General features: G+C 47.8%; 1 protein-coding gene across 1 annotated transcript; it reads right to left on the bottom strand.

The window, feature by feature from the left end:
• Positions 1–12,828: 12,828 nt before the first annotated feature.
• LOC121042229 (spermatogenesis-associated protein 8-like) lies at positions 12,829–14,458 on the bottom strand. Its single transcript, XM_040493408.1, has 3 exons — positions 14,106–14,458; positions 13,603–13,713; positions 12,829–12,919 (listed from the first exon to the last, which is right to left on the bottom strand). The coding sequence occupies exons 1-3, from the start codon at positions 14,270–14,272 to the stop codon at positions 12,829–12,831; spliced, it is 369 nt and encodes a 122-aa protein (XP_040349342.1). The 5' UTR covers positions 14,273–14,458.
• Between the last annotated feature and the right edge of the window lie 3,896 nt (positions 14,459–18,354).

The raw sequence follows: 18,354 nt of genomic DNA, 5'->3' as shown, positions 1-18,354 counted from the left end.
GTGATGCTACAGTAACAAACCATTATTGGAAAGAATTACTCAAAAATCTCAGTGTCTCAAAGCAATACGAGTTGATTTCTGATCTCTGCCGCATGTCAAATTAGGGCTCTCTTCAGTCTCTGCCCCGCGTAGTGTCTCCCTTGGGTGCCGGCAGTGTTTCTTGTCCCTGGGGCAGAGAGGAGGAAAGCCGGAGGGTCACTCCCAGACAATTAGATGCTCCAGCCTGGAGGTGATTCGTGTCACTTTTTCTCACAAGGAAAGGGCCAGAAGTAGTCGCATAGCCCCACCCAACCCCAAGGCCCCACGCTCAATCCGACATTTTCCAAGAAGGAGAACTGGGTAAATGTGCTGGATCGCATGATTGGTCACTATAGGGGTCTTAGAGGATGTATGTTTCCAGTAGGTGCCCCCAAATGTCATTTGTTGAACTTAAAAATGTGACAGAAGCGCAGAAGGACTGCAAAATCAATCCACTCCTTTATGGCCGCAAACGTGTCTTGTAATACTTCCCTTTAATTCATCAGGTACCGGGTTGTCTTGATTTTCCAGCTGAGTTTTGTTTTCTTTGAGATCAGGTTTGCCACAGGCCCCTTCCACCCTGACTGTGAGTTCAGGTAAAATACCTCTCCTGGCCGCTGCCAGCACTCACTTCTGCTCTCCTGATCAATACCTCTAGCTACAAAAAAGCATCAAACATCTCAAAGACATCCCAAAGGCACAGGTCGCCAAAGGGAATAAAAAGCAAAGGCCGCGTATATTAATGTTCTCCTTAGGCTGTCCAGACTTCCTTGTAGGCCTGAGGCCTACAAGGGGCAGGCGGTGATTGGGATGCTTAAAATTATAGCGCTTGAACAACGTTTCTTTAGGAAATAGCTTTTTGAGCCTCTAGAGAAAGGAAGTCTAGTTCAAAGAGGGACAGTTCCCAGTTTCACAACCTGTATTCTCTCACCAAGTAGGTGAGAAAGAACAAAAAGAGAGAGAGAGAGAGAGAGAGAGAGAATGATATGAGGGATACTGAAAAATGTATCATAATAACAAAACCCTCTTATTAAGATTGAAAATAATGCAAATACTTGGTGTTGACAAGGGTGTAGAGGGAGTTGGCATCTTCGTCCACTGCTGGTGATGGCGCAAATTGGAAAAATCTTTCTTGAGGGCAATTTGGAAATAGGTAGTAAAATCCTAAATATATATATATATATATATATATATATATATATATATACACACACACACACACACACACATACACACACATATACATACCCCTTCACTCCGCAACTTCACTTTTAGGACTCTATCTTGAGGAAATAATCAGAGATGTGTCTAAAGGTATATTTACACAGATTATCATTGTATCATTACTTGTAACAGTGAAATTAACTGGCTATATAATAAGGCTTCAATGAAGTAAATTTGAGATGCAAAATATAAACCATTGAAAACCACACCTCTGAGTATATTTCCATATGGCTGGAGGCAAAAAAAATTCTAAAGATATGTGACGTAAGACAAGACAGAAGATTAAGATATGACTAATTTGCATTTTTGCTCATTTTTTCTTGATTCTCTGCGTTTTGCACATGTACGGTATTTGGGGGGAAAAAGCAATACAAACAAAACACATTCCAAGAAACCTTTAATATGGCCCCTTAGAGTTAAGCAAGATAGCTCTAAGTACACATGTTTTCCCATGTGCTGTGTCCAAAAACATATGTCAGGTAGATAAGGAAGTAAAGTTATCTTCATTTTCCCAAAGATAGAAGATTTTACACAATGTCTTGAACTAGTTTTATAACCACAACTGGTCTGTGTCTGATGATACAATCTATGTAAACTAGGTCTGTAAATTAATGAGAACGTACATCTAAAAGTCAACTGAAGCAGTAAAATACTTCCATTATTTTGTATTAGGTTATATGTACTTTAATTTAAAGACATCAAATTTTAGTTAGCATAAATCATGTGAAGATGTAAAATATGTCTTTTTTTTTTTTCCTGAAGGGTTAAGATGTTGTTAGACCCAGGAGGTAGGAACAAATTGTTAATATATCACTTTTTTTAGAAGAAACACATTCTGACATTTGTTAATTAAACTTTTCTTAAGGTTTAATGCATTGTCAAGATAGGACATATTTTCAGGAAAGCCTTGTGATCTTACCAAGCATTAAAATAATCCAAAAGCTAGTTTTGACATTCTACCTAATGTGGATAAAAGAGTATTTTAAGCTCATGCAAATCTAAAGAAACAGGGAAATTTGATTCATCCTATTATTTAGGAGGTAACAACATAAGGAGAACAAATTTTTGCTTCTTTTCCTCTTTAAATTTATACCATACCATATCGTTTATTTGGTGTAGATGGGGTCAAATTTGTGATGGTTAGCGAAGGCTGCCTTTTGCACTTCTCCAATTTTGAATAAACATGGCAATTATAAATTATAAATGCTACAACGTTTAAGAGGTTCCTTGTGTCTTTTAATTTTGTCTTAAGAATTTCTCCCTAGAGATCACTCATTTTCTTGGAGTCGTCGTTCTGTTCCATGAACTGAATTGAGACCAAAGTCAGGATAAGACCCATGCACTGGACATTATCGGATTACAGTAAAGGTGTTATCAGAACAAAAGCTTCCCACAGTATGTGTAAATGTAATTAATGTGCGTGGTTCGGTGGGGAAGTGGACAAAGCACTATTTTCTCAGGCTTACAAAGAATCTGGGAAGCCTACTCCTATGGTCATTTTCCAAAAGGCAGCATGGCGGAGTGGACAGAGGGAGCAGCGGAAAGCAGCATGGCTTCTCACCCTGTCATTTTCAGCCAGTGTCCCAATCTCCCTGTTTCGCTTTCTTCGTCTATAAAACAGGCGATGGCTCAGGCTGCACCAGATCTTTGCAATGAATAATGTAAAGGGGGGCCCCCCCCGAGTTGGCACATGAAAGGCGTTTCATAAATGTTCATTTCCTTCCCTCTCCCTGCCCCCTTAGCAAAGTATTAGACTATCAAGATTCTGACGTCAAATAGTGGATATATCCATCCGAAGATGAAATACATCTTAAAACCGCCTTGTATGAAATATTGGTCTGAACTGATCACCGTAAATAGGTGTGGAGCAAAGGTTACAAAATATCTAGACATGTTGTATAATGATGACTTATTTTTTACAGACGAGGATGAAAGCGGGGTGGGGGGGAGAACAAACTAATGATGAATATCTATGCAAATCGTCAATTAGAGATCTGGTGTAGGGTCGGTACCTTTGAAAAGTTATGGAAACAAAACATGGTTCATTATAGCTCTGGATTCACATCTGATTCTACAACAACAGAAAACTTGTAAAAAGTAGTACTGACCTCTGAATCCTAAGTGAACTTAAAATATTCAGTTGGAATCTTCGTTTTTTGAATAGGTAAATGCTGCACAGTACAGTCCACATCACCGAAGGACATGAATTCTTTAATTTTTTTTAATGTTTATTTTTGAGAGAGAAAGAGAGAGAGAGACAGAGCATGAGCAGGGAAGGGGCAGAGAGAGGGGGAGACACAGAATCCAAAACAGGCTCCAGGCTCTGAGCTGTCGGCACAGAGTCTGATGCGGGGCTTGAACTCACGGACCGCGAGATCATGACCTGAGCTGAAGTCTACGCTTAACCGACTGAGTCACCCAGGCGCCCCTGAAGGATGTGAATTCTAATCCTGGAGTCTGTTGTGGGAAATTTTCTTGCTGTCAGATTCATATGAGAGACTAATCATTCAGCCACCAAAGCGACTTCAGCACTGAAGAGAAAGTGATGGAGGAAACTTGGACCTTGCCTTCAACTCTCCGCATAAAAACTAGAACGGTAGCTGCTTTAGACACTACTCATGGAACAGTAGTGTCTAAAACACTTGCGTGAGTTTTCTGTTTGTTAACGATCCTGTACAACAGTAATGGAGTGTCATCAATTCCCATTTTTAAAGACGTGGGACTATGGGTGTTCAAGAACTAAAAAATCAAGACACAGGCAATTTACAATCCTGGATTGGAATCTGGATCTCAAGTACAAAGGAAACACGCTGAGAAGAAAGTGACAACGGAGAGAGTTTCACTGCTGATGGATTGTGAGTTCCAGAGGCAGAACGGAAGGGTTCAGGCCATTGGAAATGGCCAGAGAAGGGGCAGAGGAGGGGATGTGAGGGGATTCATGACCGTCAGAGTGGGCGACCCAAGGGCCGGGGGCTTCTGGATGGAAGGGCAGCACCGAGGATACAGGGCAGAGTAAGACAAGTCTGCGTAGACTCAAGACAGACATGGTGGACAGGCTGCAAACACCAAATAATGACATTATTGGGACATTTGGGGGCATGAGAGCAGGGACTACATAGTAGATTTTATGTAGAAACAGAGAGAACCACACAAATCAAGAAAAACATTAATAATCCATAAATCTCAGTGAAGCCTGTATAGCGTTTTGTTGTTCTATTTTATTACTTGTTTGTAGGCTTGAATTTTTTAAAATAATTTTTAAAGTTCATTTATTTATTTTGAGAGAGAGAGAGAGAGAGAGAGAGAGAGAGAGAGAATCCCAAGCAGGCCCTGCACTGTCAGTGCAGAGCCCAATGAGGGACGTGAACTCACGGAACTGGGAGATCGCGACCTGAGCCTAAATCGTGAGCTGGTCACTTAACTGAATTGAGCTACCCAGGCGCTCCTGAAATGTTTTTAAAATAAGAACTCAGGGGACAAAGGGAGAATTTTTTTTTTAATTTTTTTTCAACGTTTATTTATTTTTGGGACAGAGAGAGACAGAGCATGAACGGGGGAGGGGCAGAGAGAGAGGGAGACACAGAATCGGAAACAGGCTCCAGGCTCCGAGCCATCAGCCCAGAGCCTGACGTGGGGCTCGAACTCACCGACGGTGAGATCGTGACCTGGCTGAAGTCGGACGCTTAACCGACTGCGCCACCCAGGCGCCCCCAAAGGGAGAATTTTTACAGAACCAAGCAAGAGGTCAGCTTGGCAGAAAGCAGAACCTGTATTCAACCCCAGAACTGACCAGCAGTAAACCTCTCTAAGCTCCTTTACTTACCCAAGCCTCCTCTTTTCCTCGTTGGATGCAATAAGAAAACAACACGGTCTTGCCTGCAGGCAGGGCTGCTCTTACTTCAGGCCCTCCCTCGGACAATCCTGTCCAGGAGAGTCGTCTGTGGAGCTTGGCACCTTCAGCCTAAGCCTGAAGCTGTTCTCAACATTCCTGGATCTTACCCTGTTGATGTCTGGTGAAGGCCACCTTTCTCTGCATGATTTTTTAAGTACAAAAAAATAAATAAATATAAAATAAAACAAAATGAAATAAAATAATAAACTAAAATTAATATAATAATATAATATAATATATAATAGATGAGAATATAGAGGAAACTAATTACATCCAAATATAGTTGCAAAAGTCTAATTCTAAAGTGTGGTTGATGTGGCGCCTGGGTGGCTCAGTCAGTTAAGCGTTAGACCTCGGCTCGGGTCATGATCTCACCATTCATGGGTTCCAGCCCCACATCGGGCTCTGTGCTGACAGCTTGGAGCCTGGAGCCTGCTTCGGATTCTGTGTCTCCCCCTCTCTCTGCCCCTCCCCCGCTCGTGCTCTGTCTCCTTCTCTCACTAACAAATAAATGTCTAAAAAATTTTTTTTTAACGTGTGGTTGAGCAAATATGCGTTCTTTGCCTGATGCGTTAAATAAGGGCTAACACTGGGTTCAAAAACGGCCATGATTTGAAATAATGATGCACATGACCTGTAGTTTGAGATATCGACCTCTATGTAGTGATGCAAAAAATATCAATGGTCCCTATTGACGACAAAGTACAGCTGGTTCTAATATTATCCTGGTTTATTCCAATCATTCAGAATTGAAAGAGATGCTGTATTTCAGTTAGCCATCAGGGCCTAAAATGACAGAGAGACCTCAGGCTAAGAATCCCGGGAAGAAGTTACACCATGCCAAGCTCTGTGTGGGAGGTACTAGGACCCCCCCTATAATTATTTTCTGTGACTCTGAGAATTTCACTAACTAAACCCCAAATCAAGTGGTTGCTACGGTCCCCTAGTGCCCTGTGTCCACCGCTGAAGACTATTATGGAATATCATGGCGTATTTTCGCGACCTTCTCCAAAAGCCCTAAGAGTCAGGCTGGCTGTGTAATTATTCATCTTGAGATCATCTATTGTCTGGCCCTTCATTTATCATTGGTACGTTTTTGAAGATGAAGCCTATCTTTTTAAATCTTGTCGGTATTTCATGTTCAAATTAACAGTCCAGCTATTGTCTGCTCTCCAAAACCTGTCTCAACCAAACCAACTAAACAAATCCGACCTAACTTAGAACCCGCTTTGATGATTTTTTCCCCAAAATATTATAAATTCATTTGTAAAAAGTTTTTCTATTAAGACTTCTCATTCATAAAAAGAATAGATAAAACACAGAACATTCAGGGGTCTTATTCAATGGACAGTGAGAGGTTCAGGAATTCAATTCTATCCCGTGTCGCCCAGTTCAAGCCTTGAGATCGAAGGCTGCCTAAATTCTGCCCTCTCTGTCCAGATTCCACCCCGTGTAGGTGACTTCCAACAAGAACGCACGGAATGACGTAGCTAGGGAAATAAATAAACAAAATGTGTAGGAAAAAAATAAGGAAACAAATATGAAAAAAAAGAAATATATATATATATATATATATATATATATATATAAGAGATCGTTATTACAGGTAAGTCTCCAGGAGATCATTTGAGAAAGGATTGGCCATCGTTAATATTAGAAGAAAAATTAAAACTTCCACTTCACACCGAAGTCAGGTTTTTCCAAGAAGCAAATGTTGAAGTAGTTGCTCCATAGAGCCTTAGGAAGGAGCACCGAACAGTGACAAAGACAATATTTTCGGTAACTTCCTCGCATGCCCCTTGAGTGTGGACGAGACCTGCGACTTGTTTCCCACCAAGAGAATACAGTGCAGGCAGTGAGATATCTACTTCCTGATAATGCTACGTAGGATTCCAACTTCCGTCCTGCTTGCAGACTACTGACTCTCTCCCTTGCGGGATTTTATGGAGTCAGTCTTCTTACGGAGAGGCCCACGGGGCAGAGGGATGAACACAGACTCCAGCCAACAGCCCTGAGCAAGGAACTGAATCCTCCCCATGAGTGTGGAGGTAAACCTGGTTGTTTTAAATGTTTATTTTGAACGAGAGCGAGCATGAGTGGGAGAGCGGCAGAGAAGGAGAGAGAATCCCAAGCAGGCTCTGCACTGTCAGCCCAGCACCCGATGTGAGGCTCAGTCCCACAAACTGTGAGATCATGACCCGAGCCAAGATCAAGAGCTCGATGGACTGAGCCAGCCAGGCACCACTAGGTGGATCTGTTTAGAGGAGAACCTCAAAAGGTCTCCCAGCTCTGGCCAGCATCTTGACGGTAACCCTGCCGTGGCCAACACCATCACTGTAGTCCTGTGAGATCCCCGGCCCTGCTCAGATTCCTGACCCACGGAGACTGAGATAACAGACATGTGTCATCTCAATCTGCTAAGGTTGTAGTAACTTGTTATGTGGCAGCAGATAACACATGATACACAGTAAATAAGACGCGTCTTCAGAATCTCTAAAGCAGGTTCTGCGCTTAGGCTAAGCTGAATGTGCCACTCAGACAGTGCTTTGGAATACTGGGTGGTGGTTTGCTTATGTCGCCGGTCACCTTCCAAGCTTTTGATCCCGGCATCTCAGTCTCTCATTGGTACAGATGCCAAATCACAAGCAGAAAAGCACACGGTTTATGTGTGAGTAACTTTTCCACGGAATCAGAATGATAGAAAATGTGTGTGTTCAGGTAATTAGAAAGTCATAAAAACATAAAAACGAAAGAGAAGCATGTGTATGGTTGGGCTCGTGACAGGTGGTGTGGGAAAATTCCACTAGCTGCTTCAAGCCCCTGCATGTAGTTTGTCACACGATCCGGAAGAACCAGTGTGTTTAACACGTACGTATTCACAGGGGAGCCGGGGCTCTAGGTGAGGATGTTCGACACGGGGAATGATCGAAGTTTGGGGATGACAGATCTAGAGATTGGGAGGGGGGAGAAATACACTCTTCATTTGGTTTTTCATTCAACAAGTAACTTTTGATTTACCTTCCAAGAACCAGGACCTTCTGGATGGCGGCGGAAAAAGAGGGGGAGACCCAGTTTTACCACCAAACTCACAATCCAGTGCAGGGGATAGCTCCGATACTGTGTTGAAGAAATAGGCACTAGCATATACCCAGAATTTTTACATGCATTGGCTTCTTTGATTCAGAAAACAAAACTTTGAGGGGGGTGGAGGAGTCATTGACCAAGCAAACTGCAAAGCTGGAATTTGAGCCGGAGTCTTGTGGCTTTAGAAATTGCTCTTGGCTGTGTTAACTTCTTCTGGCTTAATAAGAGTCTCTCCCTTTATAAAGGTATCGTGTTATCATAAAATATTTAGAAAATACAAGCACACAAACGGGCAAAAACATTCACTTGATGTCAGTGCCATTTTTGCACAGCTATCGTTCTGGAAAGTTAGAGACGTTACAGCGGGCAGATGGATGGATAATCATCCGTGTGAGCATAGTTTATTAAGCAAGTCGTGTTTGATTTTGCAGACCCTTTGAGGCTTCTTGCTATAGGGATTCTTGCCGGAAGCTGCTTAAAATCCGCAGCCCTTCTGACTCTCTTAAAAGCCTGACCTCATAGAAAAGATGCTATTTCCTTGTCCTATCGAAAGAAAGAGACGGGTTATCTTAACTGATCAAAAGGAGAAAGAAGCTCTTTCTAGAAGGTTAAGAGATAAAAAGCGATGGGTCCCACTTAGGGGGGTGAGACACGGCGGTGGAAGTGGGGAGCCCTCAGGGAGGGGAAGCTATGGGGTTCACAGTGAGGCTGAACCTCAGACACAAGACCAACCCAAGTATGGCCAAAAAACACCAGTGCCTTTGCGTCCAAGGGACCGTGAGGCCATGTGAGCTGGGTTACAGGCATGGAAAAAGCATTTGCCTGAACCAGTGACCTCTGACACATGACCTGAGGGGTTCTCCCAACAACTGGGGGCTCCCTAAGACCCAAGGCTTCCTGCACAGCTCTGAAAAGGAGAAAACCCTTATTACAAAGGAGAAAAAATGTTCTTTAAAAAAAATCTGCATTCTGACAGCAGAGGCGCTGGGAGGCAGATGGAAAGAAAACAGCATGAGACTTCTGGCACCCCTGACTTTATGGATTGAGAGCCACCGAATCCACCCTAGCTCTGCCATGTCGGCAAACACCGATCTAGAGAGCACGATCTAGCGGACACCTTTAAGGGATGCTAAGACAGATAAGGCAGGATCTCTTGTAGTCAGTGGAAAAAATAATTAAAATAAAATCGTTAAAAATAAAAAAGCCTCTTAAGACTTATATATATATCATATATATATATAAATATCATATATGATATATATATCTGTGTGAGTGTGTGTGTGTGTGTGTGTGTGTGTATCTCCAGTGAATCCAACTGATGTTTTTCTCAACATTGCAAATGACAGTCAATCAGTTAGGCTTCTCTACGGGAATAGAACCAGTAGTATATTAGATAAGTATTTAGGTAGGTAAATGACAGATAGATGATAGGTAGATAGATAGATAGATAGATAGATAGATAGATAGATAGAGATAGGTGATAGATAGGTGATAGATGGATAGATAGATAGATAGATAGATAGATAGATAGATAAGAGATGATAGATAGGTGAATAGTTAGATATTAGATAGATGGATAGATAGATGTCAGACAGATAGATATTAGATAGATACATAGATAGATAGATGTCAGATAGATACATAAATAGATAGATGTCAGATATCAGATAGATGGATATCAGATAGATATCAGATAGATAGATAGATGTCAGATGATAGATAGATACATAGATATCAGATATCATATAGATAGATAGACGTCAGATAGATGATAGATAGATAGATAGATATCAGATAGATACATACATACACACATAAAGATAGAGATGAAAAATTATTTCAGGGAATCGGCTTATGTGATTGTGGGTTCTAGCTGGGCAGATCCTAAAATTTTCGAGCATGTCTTCAGGCTGGAAACTCTCAAGCAGGAGTAGATGCTGCAGACTTGAGGCAGAATTTCTCCTTCTTCCACAAGACCTCAGTCTTCCTCCTAAGGCCGCTCAACTGATTGGGCAAGGTACCTCTAGATCCTCAAAGATAACCTTTATTTAAAGCCAACTGATGGCACTTGTTGACCACATCTCCAAAATGCCATCAGAGAAGTGCCTAGATTAGTGCTTGAGTAAGTGGCTACTGTCTTAGCCAAGTTGAAACAGAAACCTAACACGGGAACAGGGAGGCTAAAAGTAGACCTGGAGGCTGACTGAAAGCTCACCAGGTAGAGGAGGAGGAAGGGCAGAGTGCACGTCGAGGCAGAAAAACACAAGGTGTGCTTGAGGATCCTACATGGTTGGGATCAAGGAGGAAGGATGGGGCGATGGGCGGAGAGCAAGCGGGGACTTGCAGGCCAAAGAGTGGGTGGGGTTGTGGCTCATGAGTAACTCAATCATATTTAAGTTCGAGAAAGATCATCCTGGGGACAGTATGGACAATGGTGGTAGTAGGGTAGGTTTAATAGGTTCAGAGGACAGATGATGGTCTGAATTCCAGCACAGGCAGTGAGGACAGAGAAGAGGGACACGACTGGGGAGCTACACAAGAGGTGAGTCCACAGGCGTCGTGGTTCTACAGGTAGGTCACCACCCATCCATCACTGTGCAGTCTCCCTCTCTGCTTAGACATGCTATTCGCCTCTTTGCCAACACCCTACTCTGTTGAGTCACAATATCACAGGAATCCCCTGGGCAAGGTCCGGTAGTGGAGGCAATGGATGCAAGAACATTGTGGCTCTAGTCGTCTAGAGAACATTGAACCCAACACACAGGCACATGCCAACGAAAACCATACACGTCCACGTGCACAGGCACACACAGGAACGTTCACTGCAGACACAATTCCCCCCGCATTTTAATCTCACCTGCAAACTTCCACCTTGGGGAGGCCCAGACACAGTTTAAGATTCTAGCTTTTATTTTTTTATTTATTAAAAAAATTTTTCTAATGTTCTATTCATTCTTGAAAGAGACAGACAAAGCATGAGTGGGGGAGCGGCAGAGAGAGAGAGAGAGGGAGACACAAAATCTAAAGCAGGCTCCAGGTTCTGAGCAGCCAGCACAGAGCCCGAGACAGGGCTTGAACTCACGAACTTGTGAGATCATGACCTGAGCCGGTCGGACACTTAACCAACCAAGCCACCCAGGTGCCCCAATATTTTAAAAATGTTTAATGTTTATTTACTTTCTGAGAGAGACAGAGACAGAGAGACAGAGCATGAACAGGAGAAGGGCACAGAGAGAGAGAGAGAGAGAGACAGAATCCAAAGCAGGCTCCGGGCTCTGAGCCGTCAGCACAGAACCCAACACAGGGCTCGAACTCATGTACCTGTGAGATGATGACCTGAGCTGAAGTTGGAAACTTAACTGACAGAGCCACCCAGAACACCCCAATTTAAAAAAAAAAATTGTTTATTTACTTTTTGAGAGAGAGAGAGAGAGAGAGAGAGAGATAGACAGAGAGACAGAGCATAAGCAGGAAAGGGGCAGAGAGAGAAGGAGACAAAGAATCCGAAGCAGGCTCCAGGCTCAAACTGTCAGCACACGGCCCGGCGTGGGGCTCGAACTCACAGACTGAGAGATCGTGACCTGAGCCAAAGTCAGACACTTAACCGAGTCACCTAAGTGTCCCGAGATTCTAGCTTTTAAAGCCATAACTAGAAACCCAGCCTAGTTATGATCTCTTCACCAAATGGAGTAGCATAGCAGGAGCGTGCATAGAGAAAGCGGGTTGATAAATATTTTAAATCCCAGTTGTGTTTCCGCTGCAATTCCTAGAGCCTTACCTCGGCAGCCAAAAATTCCTGTTTGATCAGAGTCTGATGGGATGTACCTTCTTCCAGTGATTTAGCAAAAACTGTTACTCACAGTAAGCACATTGCTTCAGGATCTAATCAATAGACGCTGAATCTGAAATCTACGAAGTGCCTTCAAGATCAGCCTAGTATGTCGCTGAGTTTCAACGACGCCACACCAGTAGGCAAACTGGGTCCCTCAACCCTGACCTAAACGCACCACGTCTGTCCTACTCTCTCCTCGCCCCATTCATCTTTCTCCTGAGCACATCAGATTATCTCAAGCTCTCTTCTGCCTCTCTCACCTCTAATTTCAGAGAAGACATTTAACACTTGTAGACGCCATTTTGAAATAATTTTATTCAAAAAAAGGATGTCCTGGGCATGCATACCAAGCGCTAAACTAATCTCCAGGGATCCAGAAATGCATGAGAAACAGTGTCTTGCCCTCTAGGAGCACACGAGGAAGAGGTATCGAGACAACGAGAATGCAGCCTTAGCCTGGGATTGAAAAGCAGGTCAATATGGAATGGGGTCGGCCATGAGCACACGTCATGGCATCACACACCAAGAGTCTGGTGAGGGAGGGGCTCTTCTTGGGACTAGCTCAAAAGTGGGTGAAGAGGCTGTGTGACTTCGGCAGGACTGAAACCTCCTCCAGGGGACCAGGTGATGGCGTCTGACCTGGAAGCTTCTTGTCATTTCCAACTGAGGCTTGGATGACAAAGGGGAAAGGAAATGGGCACTGGTGGGCCATACCGTTAGCCTCCCTTGTGGTGACCAATGGGGGAAGCTTTGGTGTCAGGTCAGAGATTCCTGACCCTCAGGGACAGTAGCAGGGGTGAAGCAAGGTGTTTGCCTTCAGAGTCAGTGGGCTATGCACCTGTGGGGTATTGGATGGTGCCAATCTTTCTCTGTGGACAAAAGAAAGAGAGGGTGATAAGAATCGAAAAAGTACGCAAAGACGCCTGGATGTTGGAGGCGGAAAACATACGTTGGTGGGGCAGTACTTTCTAAACCTTGTGATTTCACATCACACATGGAAAAGATTACGGGAAGGGCACATTTGGGTACAAGAGATGCTTGGCCAAGGCCCACCCTGCTGTCCTGGGGACAACAGACACCGTTATCTTCCCACACCTGTGACCCATACTGATTGAAAAGCCGTGGAGAGATTGGCTTCCACCAAAAGGGTCGAAGGAACAGGGGCAGTGGCATCCAGAGGCAGAAGTAGAAACAGAAGTTAAGGAGACCACCGAGGACAAGGGGGGGCCAGGCAGGGCAAGCTTCCAGAAGGCAGAGGCTGGAGAGATGGAGAAGGTCAAGCAGGGAGCAGCCTACCATACCCTGTGGCCTCACCCAAAAAGTCCCTTCTGGTTTTCAGGTCCTAAAAGCAGCAGGGAAAGGGAGGAATGAGTGAATCTGTTCCTCTGTCCCCACTCTGTCCAGGCCCCGCTCTGGACTTCCTAACCAGTGATGGCCTCTGTCCCGCCCACCGCCCCACACAGAAGCCTTCCACATTCAGGAAATGAAGAGGAAAGAGAGGAAAGAAGCTCAGGGTGGGATGTGGGGGTGCAGCCCCAGCTCCGCCACCTACCTTCCTTCGTCCGCACGTAACGCTGGGCCCCGGAGGCCTCTTCGGCCCTCCCCGGAAGGCCTCCGGCTGCAGGGACATGTCATGGCTTCTGGTAACTGTTTCTTGGAGGGTCTGTGGGGGAGAGAACAGGGGCCATCAGGAGATCCCTCCAGGATCAGGAACCTGCCTGGGTCCCGAGCCCTGCGGGCCGTCCTCTGGCACCGGGACTCCCACCATCTGAAAAGGCTATTTGCCAGCCTGGGGAGACGGCACCTGGGGGCTGGGGTCCCTCCAAGCCCATTTAGCAAATGTGGGCTGTGTTTCAGATGCTTCCTCCCGCCCTTCCGGCCTGCTCAGTGCACCGGGGGCGTGGCCTTTGGCCTTCACCACCCCCGTCCGGCTTTACCCCAGAGGAGGTCCTGACAACTCGCAGTAAAGGACAAACAGCTAGCAGCGTGACATGCGTCTTCGCTACAAGGAAATGGTAGTTCGAGAGAGGCCTGCCCTTCACCCAGGGAAGGAACCTTTCGTGGTGGGCCGGCGTGTATTTGAGAGAGGGGAGGAAGCGCCTGGAAGGAGAGGAGAGTTTCTTGGCAAAGGCGGGAGCCTTCCCAGCCCCCTGAAATCCCGGCCAAGGCAACTCCTCATGCCCCCCTTTCCATGATGCCCCCCGGCTGCCACCGGGAGCCATCAAGTCAGTGAGTTTCAGACGCGGCTGCCTGGCCTCCGACCGCTGGGGGCAGAGCAGCCCGGCCTGAGCGGGAGGTCTGGGTTGAGCCGTTTAGAAGCCCCTGCTTCCGGAGAGTTCTGCACCCGGGAACTGCACGGGAGACGGGGATGTTCCGCAGGCCAACTGCCAAAGCACATTCAGAGCCTTGCACGGCCGCCCTGGAAACCCCAACCACAGCCAACTGCCACTGGAGGGTGGGGGAGGGGCCGGAAGCCCGAGAGGCCCCTGGTCCCCTCAACCGTCTCACTCACTGCCCTTGCCCTCCTGAGGGGAGCAGAGGCTCTTTGACCTGAAGGGAGGGACCTCACGGTTCCCACATTTCTTAAGGGGGAGACCAGGGTTCAGAGAGGCCCCTGGGTAGCTGGGGAACCAGCAAAAACCCACCTTCTCAATTATTAGGTCCTTAAAAACACTGCACCTATACACGTGTATATACGGCTAAATAGAAATGCTGTACAGGGTTTGCTGGCACTCGGAGGTGCCCCTGGCCCACTGAGATGCCCCGTAGCTGGACACTGAACTCAGGCCTTGGGCCTAAAGAAGCTTAAAGGAAGCAGGCCTGGGGCGTTAAGGCCGTCTGGGCTGTGTCGACCAAGTCCTTCTCCCCACCCTCCACTGACCCCACCACCCCCGACCCGCCTGAGCCCCAGCCCTTGTGAAAGAGAGCCGTCTCGAGAGATGAATAGCCCCGGAGGAGGGGAAAAGTCTCGAAGGCGAGGCGTCCAGGGTGGATGGAGGCACAGAAAGTCAGAGCTAAAACGGGAACCCATGGCAAGACGGGCCAGGGACCCGAAGAGGGAGGGGAGGTGAGGGGAAGTGGAGAAAGGGTGGGTGAGGGAGGAAAAGGGAGGGAGAAAGGTGGGGCCTGGGAGAGGCCACGGGCGGGGGGGGGGGGGGGGGCAGCACGGGGTAGGGGGGAGTAGGGAGCGCTGAAGGGCAGAAGCCGCACGCTGGCCGGGGCTGGAAGCACGGCCCCGGAAGCTTCCAGGTGGCTTCTTCCTTCCTAGGTCATGGCTGAGAGAGAGGCACAGGGGCCGGCTGGGGCAGGACAGGGGAGGATGGAAAGCCCAGAAGTGTCCTTCTCTCGTCTCCGTCCCTGTGTCCGCTCTTCCCTACCCTCCCTCTCAGAAGCCCAGCCCCGGGAACAAGAGAAAGGAAGGGAAACAGGGTAAGGTGGGGTAGAAGGATGGGAAGTGAGAATCCTTCCCAGAAAGAAATTACAGCTTACCAGTAATCGGTTCAGTGACGAGGAAACACCCCTCTAATGGTGGACAGTGAAGCATCCAGGACGGAGCCCTGGGGGGAGGGGGCGGGCCTGCAGGCCTTCCGAACCTCTCGAACCCCAGCCGGGGTGACCCGTCCAGGGAGGGCAAGGGGTAGCCAGGTCTGAGAGAGACCAGCAAACGACTCCTAGCCTGAGGAGGAGGTCGAGCTGCCCCCTCCAGGAAGGCTGCCAGGACAATTGTGGGTCCGGGCCATGTCAGGGACCGGCGAGAGAGAGAGGGGCGTCAAGGCACGGCCCCCTCCCTCAAAAACCCCTACCGGGCCGCTCCAGGACACCCCCCGCAAGAGAGAGCAACCGCCACTTTTTCCTCCCTCCACCCTGGTGGTGTAACAGCTCTTTCCGGGCCCCTCACGTGGTGCTCCTGTCCCCCCAGCTCTGCCGGCCCCAAGGCCCCGTGCCCCGGGTGGAGACGGGCGGTGAACAGGAATGGAAAGTGGAATCAGAAGGCTCGAGAAGGGTCGTGGTCTGAAGGACGACACGTGGCTCCCCACGTAGGTCAGCCGGTGGCAGCCACGCAGGACGATTCGGAAGCAGCTTTCTCTCCGGGCGAGGGCACAGGGTCTTTGAATTCTGGCGTTGCTCTTGGAGCACACTCGCACGTCTTCACCCAGCAGACCGGGACCGGGGATTGTGTGGGAAAGTCCCTTCAGAAGACTTTCCCAGTAAAGCAACTCCCAGCAGCCCATCTGCCAGGCATCCTGGCAGGGGACGGAGTCCTGGCCAGGGGTGTCTCTCCCTCCCCTTTTGATCTTGCTGTGGCTGGTAGCTTCTGGCATTTGTCCAGGGTTTCACCCATGCATAAGGTCATTGTTTTATCAAATATTTGCTGAGCTCTACTAGGCAGTGGGGATACAAAGATGAATGAGACCGAGTTCCTGCAGTCGAGCACCGTCGTCCGTAGTGAGAGAGGGCACACGGATGTGCTGAGAAGGGAAACAGAAGCCCAAGGTCCGGACTTGATGGCTCAGGCGTGCATTCCCTGTCGTTGTGGCCTACACACATACACGGCAGCCAGAGAAAATTAGCGCTTGGCAGTTGCTCTGGGGGAATCCTATCAATCAGGAAATATTGAGTGTTCACTGGGACCCGCCAGGAAGTTGGAAGCTGGCATGCGCTTTGCTCGATCGGGACTTGAGTCTAAAAAAAGAAAAGAAACAAATACGAAAAACCTCCCACAGGTTCACGCATGTTATCGGGGTCCTGATCTTGAGCAGCACCGAGGTTGGGGGAAAGGAAACCACTCCAAGGAAGCCATTGAACACGCCCCAAATGGTGTCAAAAGGCAGAGGCCAGGGGTTGGTCCCAGGAAGGTGGTGACAGCCCAGGTGATGGCCAATGGGGAGTCTTGGAGACTCAGGGAAGGGACCAGGGAAAGGGGTGGTGACATTGGCGTACCACCAAGGTGGCACGTCCTTGCAATCGGAAACAAGGCCTGGTAGGAAAGGAGGTTGTCCCTTCCCCAGCTGGGAGTCTGAGAGGGAAGACCAGAGTCAGGTGACCCCACTCCCTCCCCGCCACTCCTGCCCTTATCCATCCCTCCTGGGAAAGAGGTCCCAACAGAGGGCTATTTGACAAGTCTCAACCCCTGGAGAACTTCGGACTTTGGGTAGACGTGGGCAGGAAAAAGGAGCTAGAATCTGCAGAAAGAGATGGAGGGAGGGAGAGGACAGCCAGGAGAGGCACCGGAGAGAAAAGTAACGTACTTGAAATATCATGACATACAAAAGAGGGGATCAGAGGGGGCAAAAAGCGTGTTGGACTTAGGGGAACCAGAGTCAGAGGGAAATCAGGGCAAGGAGAGAAGTGCCCAAGGAACCAACTGGCTGGGCCTTGCCTGGGGAAGACAGCCGTTGTGGAGCACGGACTTCAAGGGAGAGGCAGAGGCTCAGAGGAGGCTGGGGGAGCTGAGTGGACCAGACGCTGAGTTGGCAAGAGAAGCTTTCCTACTGGGAGTAGAAACGTAACATGTTCTATGCTGTGTGTGCAGACACGTGGTCTACCCCCTCTGCTCCTAACCCAGGACCAGCCTCTCTTGAAGTAAACACCAATGAAGAAAAGCAGAGGAGGCTGGAGCGAGCAGTCTATAAGCCAAAGGTGGCATTGTGCAGGCATTCCTTGGGGAGACGCTCATCTCCAGCCTGTCGGCAGGACCTCTGGGACCTGCTGGGACCCCGGTTCTGGGCTGCCCCGAGGAAAGCCCAAGTGTCTTTCCTGAGAGCCTCCCTCCCTCCCAACCTTGTCCAGGCGCCCTTCGTGGGAGTATCTGAGCTTCTCACATCCCGTAGTCAGAGGCCCCCAGCCTCCCAGCCTGAGGCATGGCGGCCAGATCTTCTCAGACCCAACTCTGGCAGCTCAGTGACTTTTTGTTTAAACCCAGAAATATCACACCTTAGCGATAGCCTGTTTCCCACTGAGGGGTACACAACTGGATAGTCCAGTTAGAGAGGCAGGTTTGGGGCTGAGCAAAGGGGGACATACGGCGATTTCCACAGAAGCAGGATCTTCGATCCCTCCACCCTTCTGGAAGTTTCCCTCTCTCCTCCCCTTACACGCAGGCTACCATGAGAATCTAAAACCTGAGGGGGCTCGAACGGAGGTTGGCACAGCCTGGGGCAAACGGTTGGGAAAGAGAAGCTACACTTCCTTGGGGGAGACGTCGGAGATTGTGTGCCCAGGAACTATATGGAATAAGCACTTGTGATGTATGCGCTCGACACTGGTTCCCAGGAGCCCCAGGAGCCCCTGCCCAGCATCCTTG

The sequence above is a fragment of the Herpailurus yagouaroundi genome, unplaced genomic scaffold, assembly GCF_014898765.1.
Source record: "Herpailurus yagouaroundi ecotype Mexico unplaced genomic scaffold, PumYag 185, whole genome shotgun sequence".
Lineage (NCBI taxonomy): Eukaryota > Metazoa > Chordata > Mammalia > Carnivora > Felidae > Herpailurus > Herpailurus yagouaroundi.
This window is presented reverse-complemented; position numbering and strand designations above follow the sequence as displayed.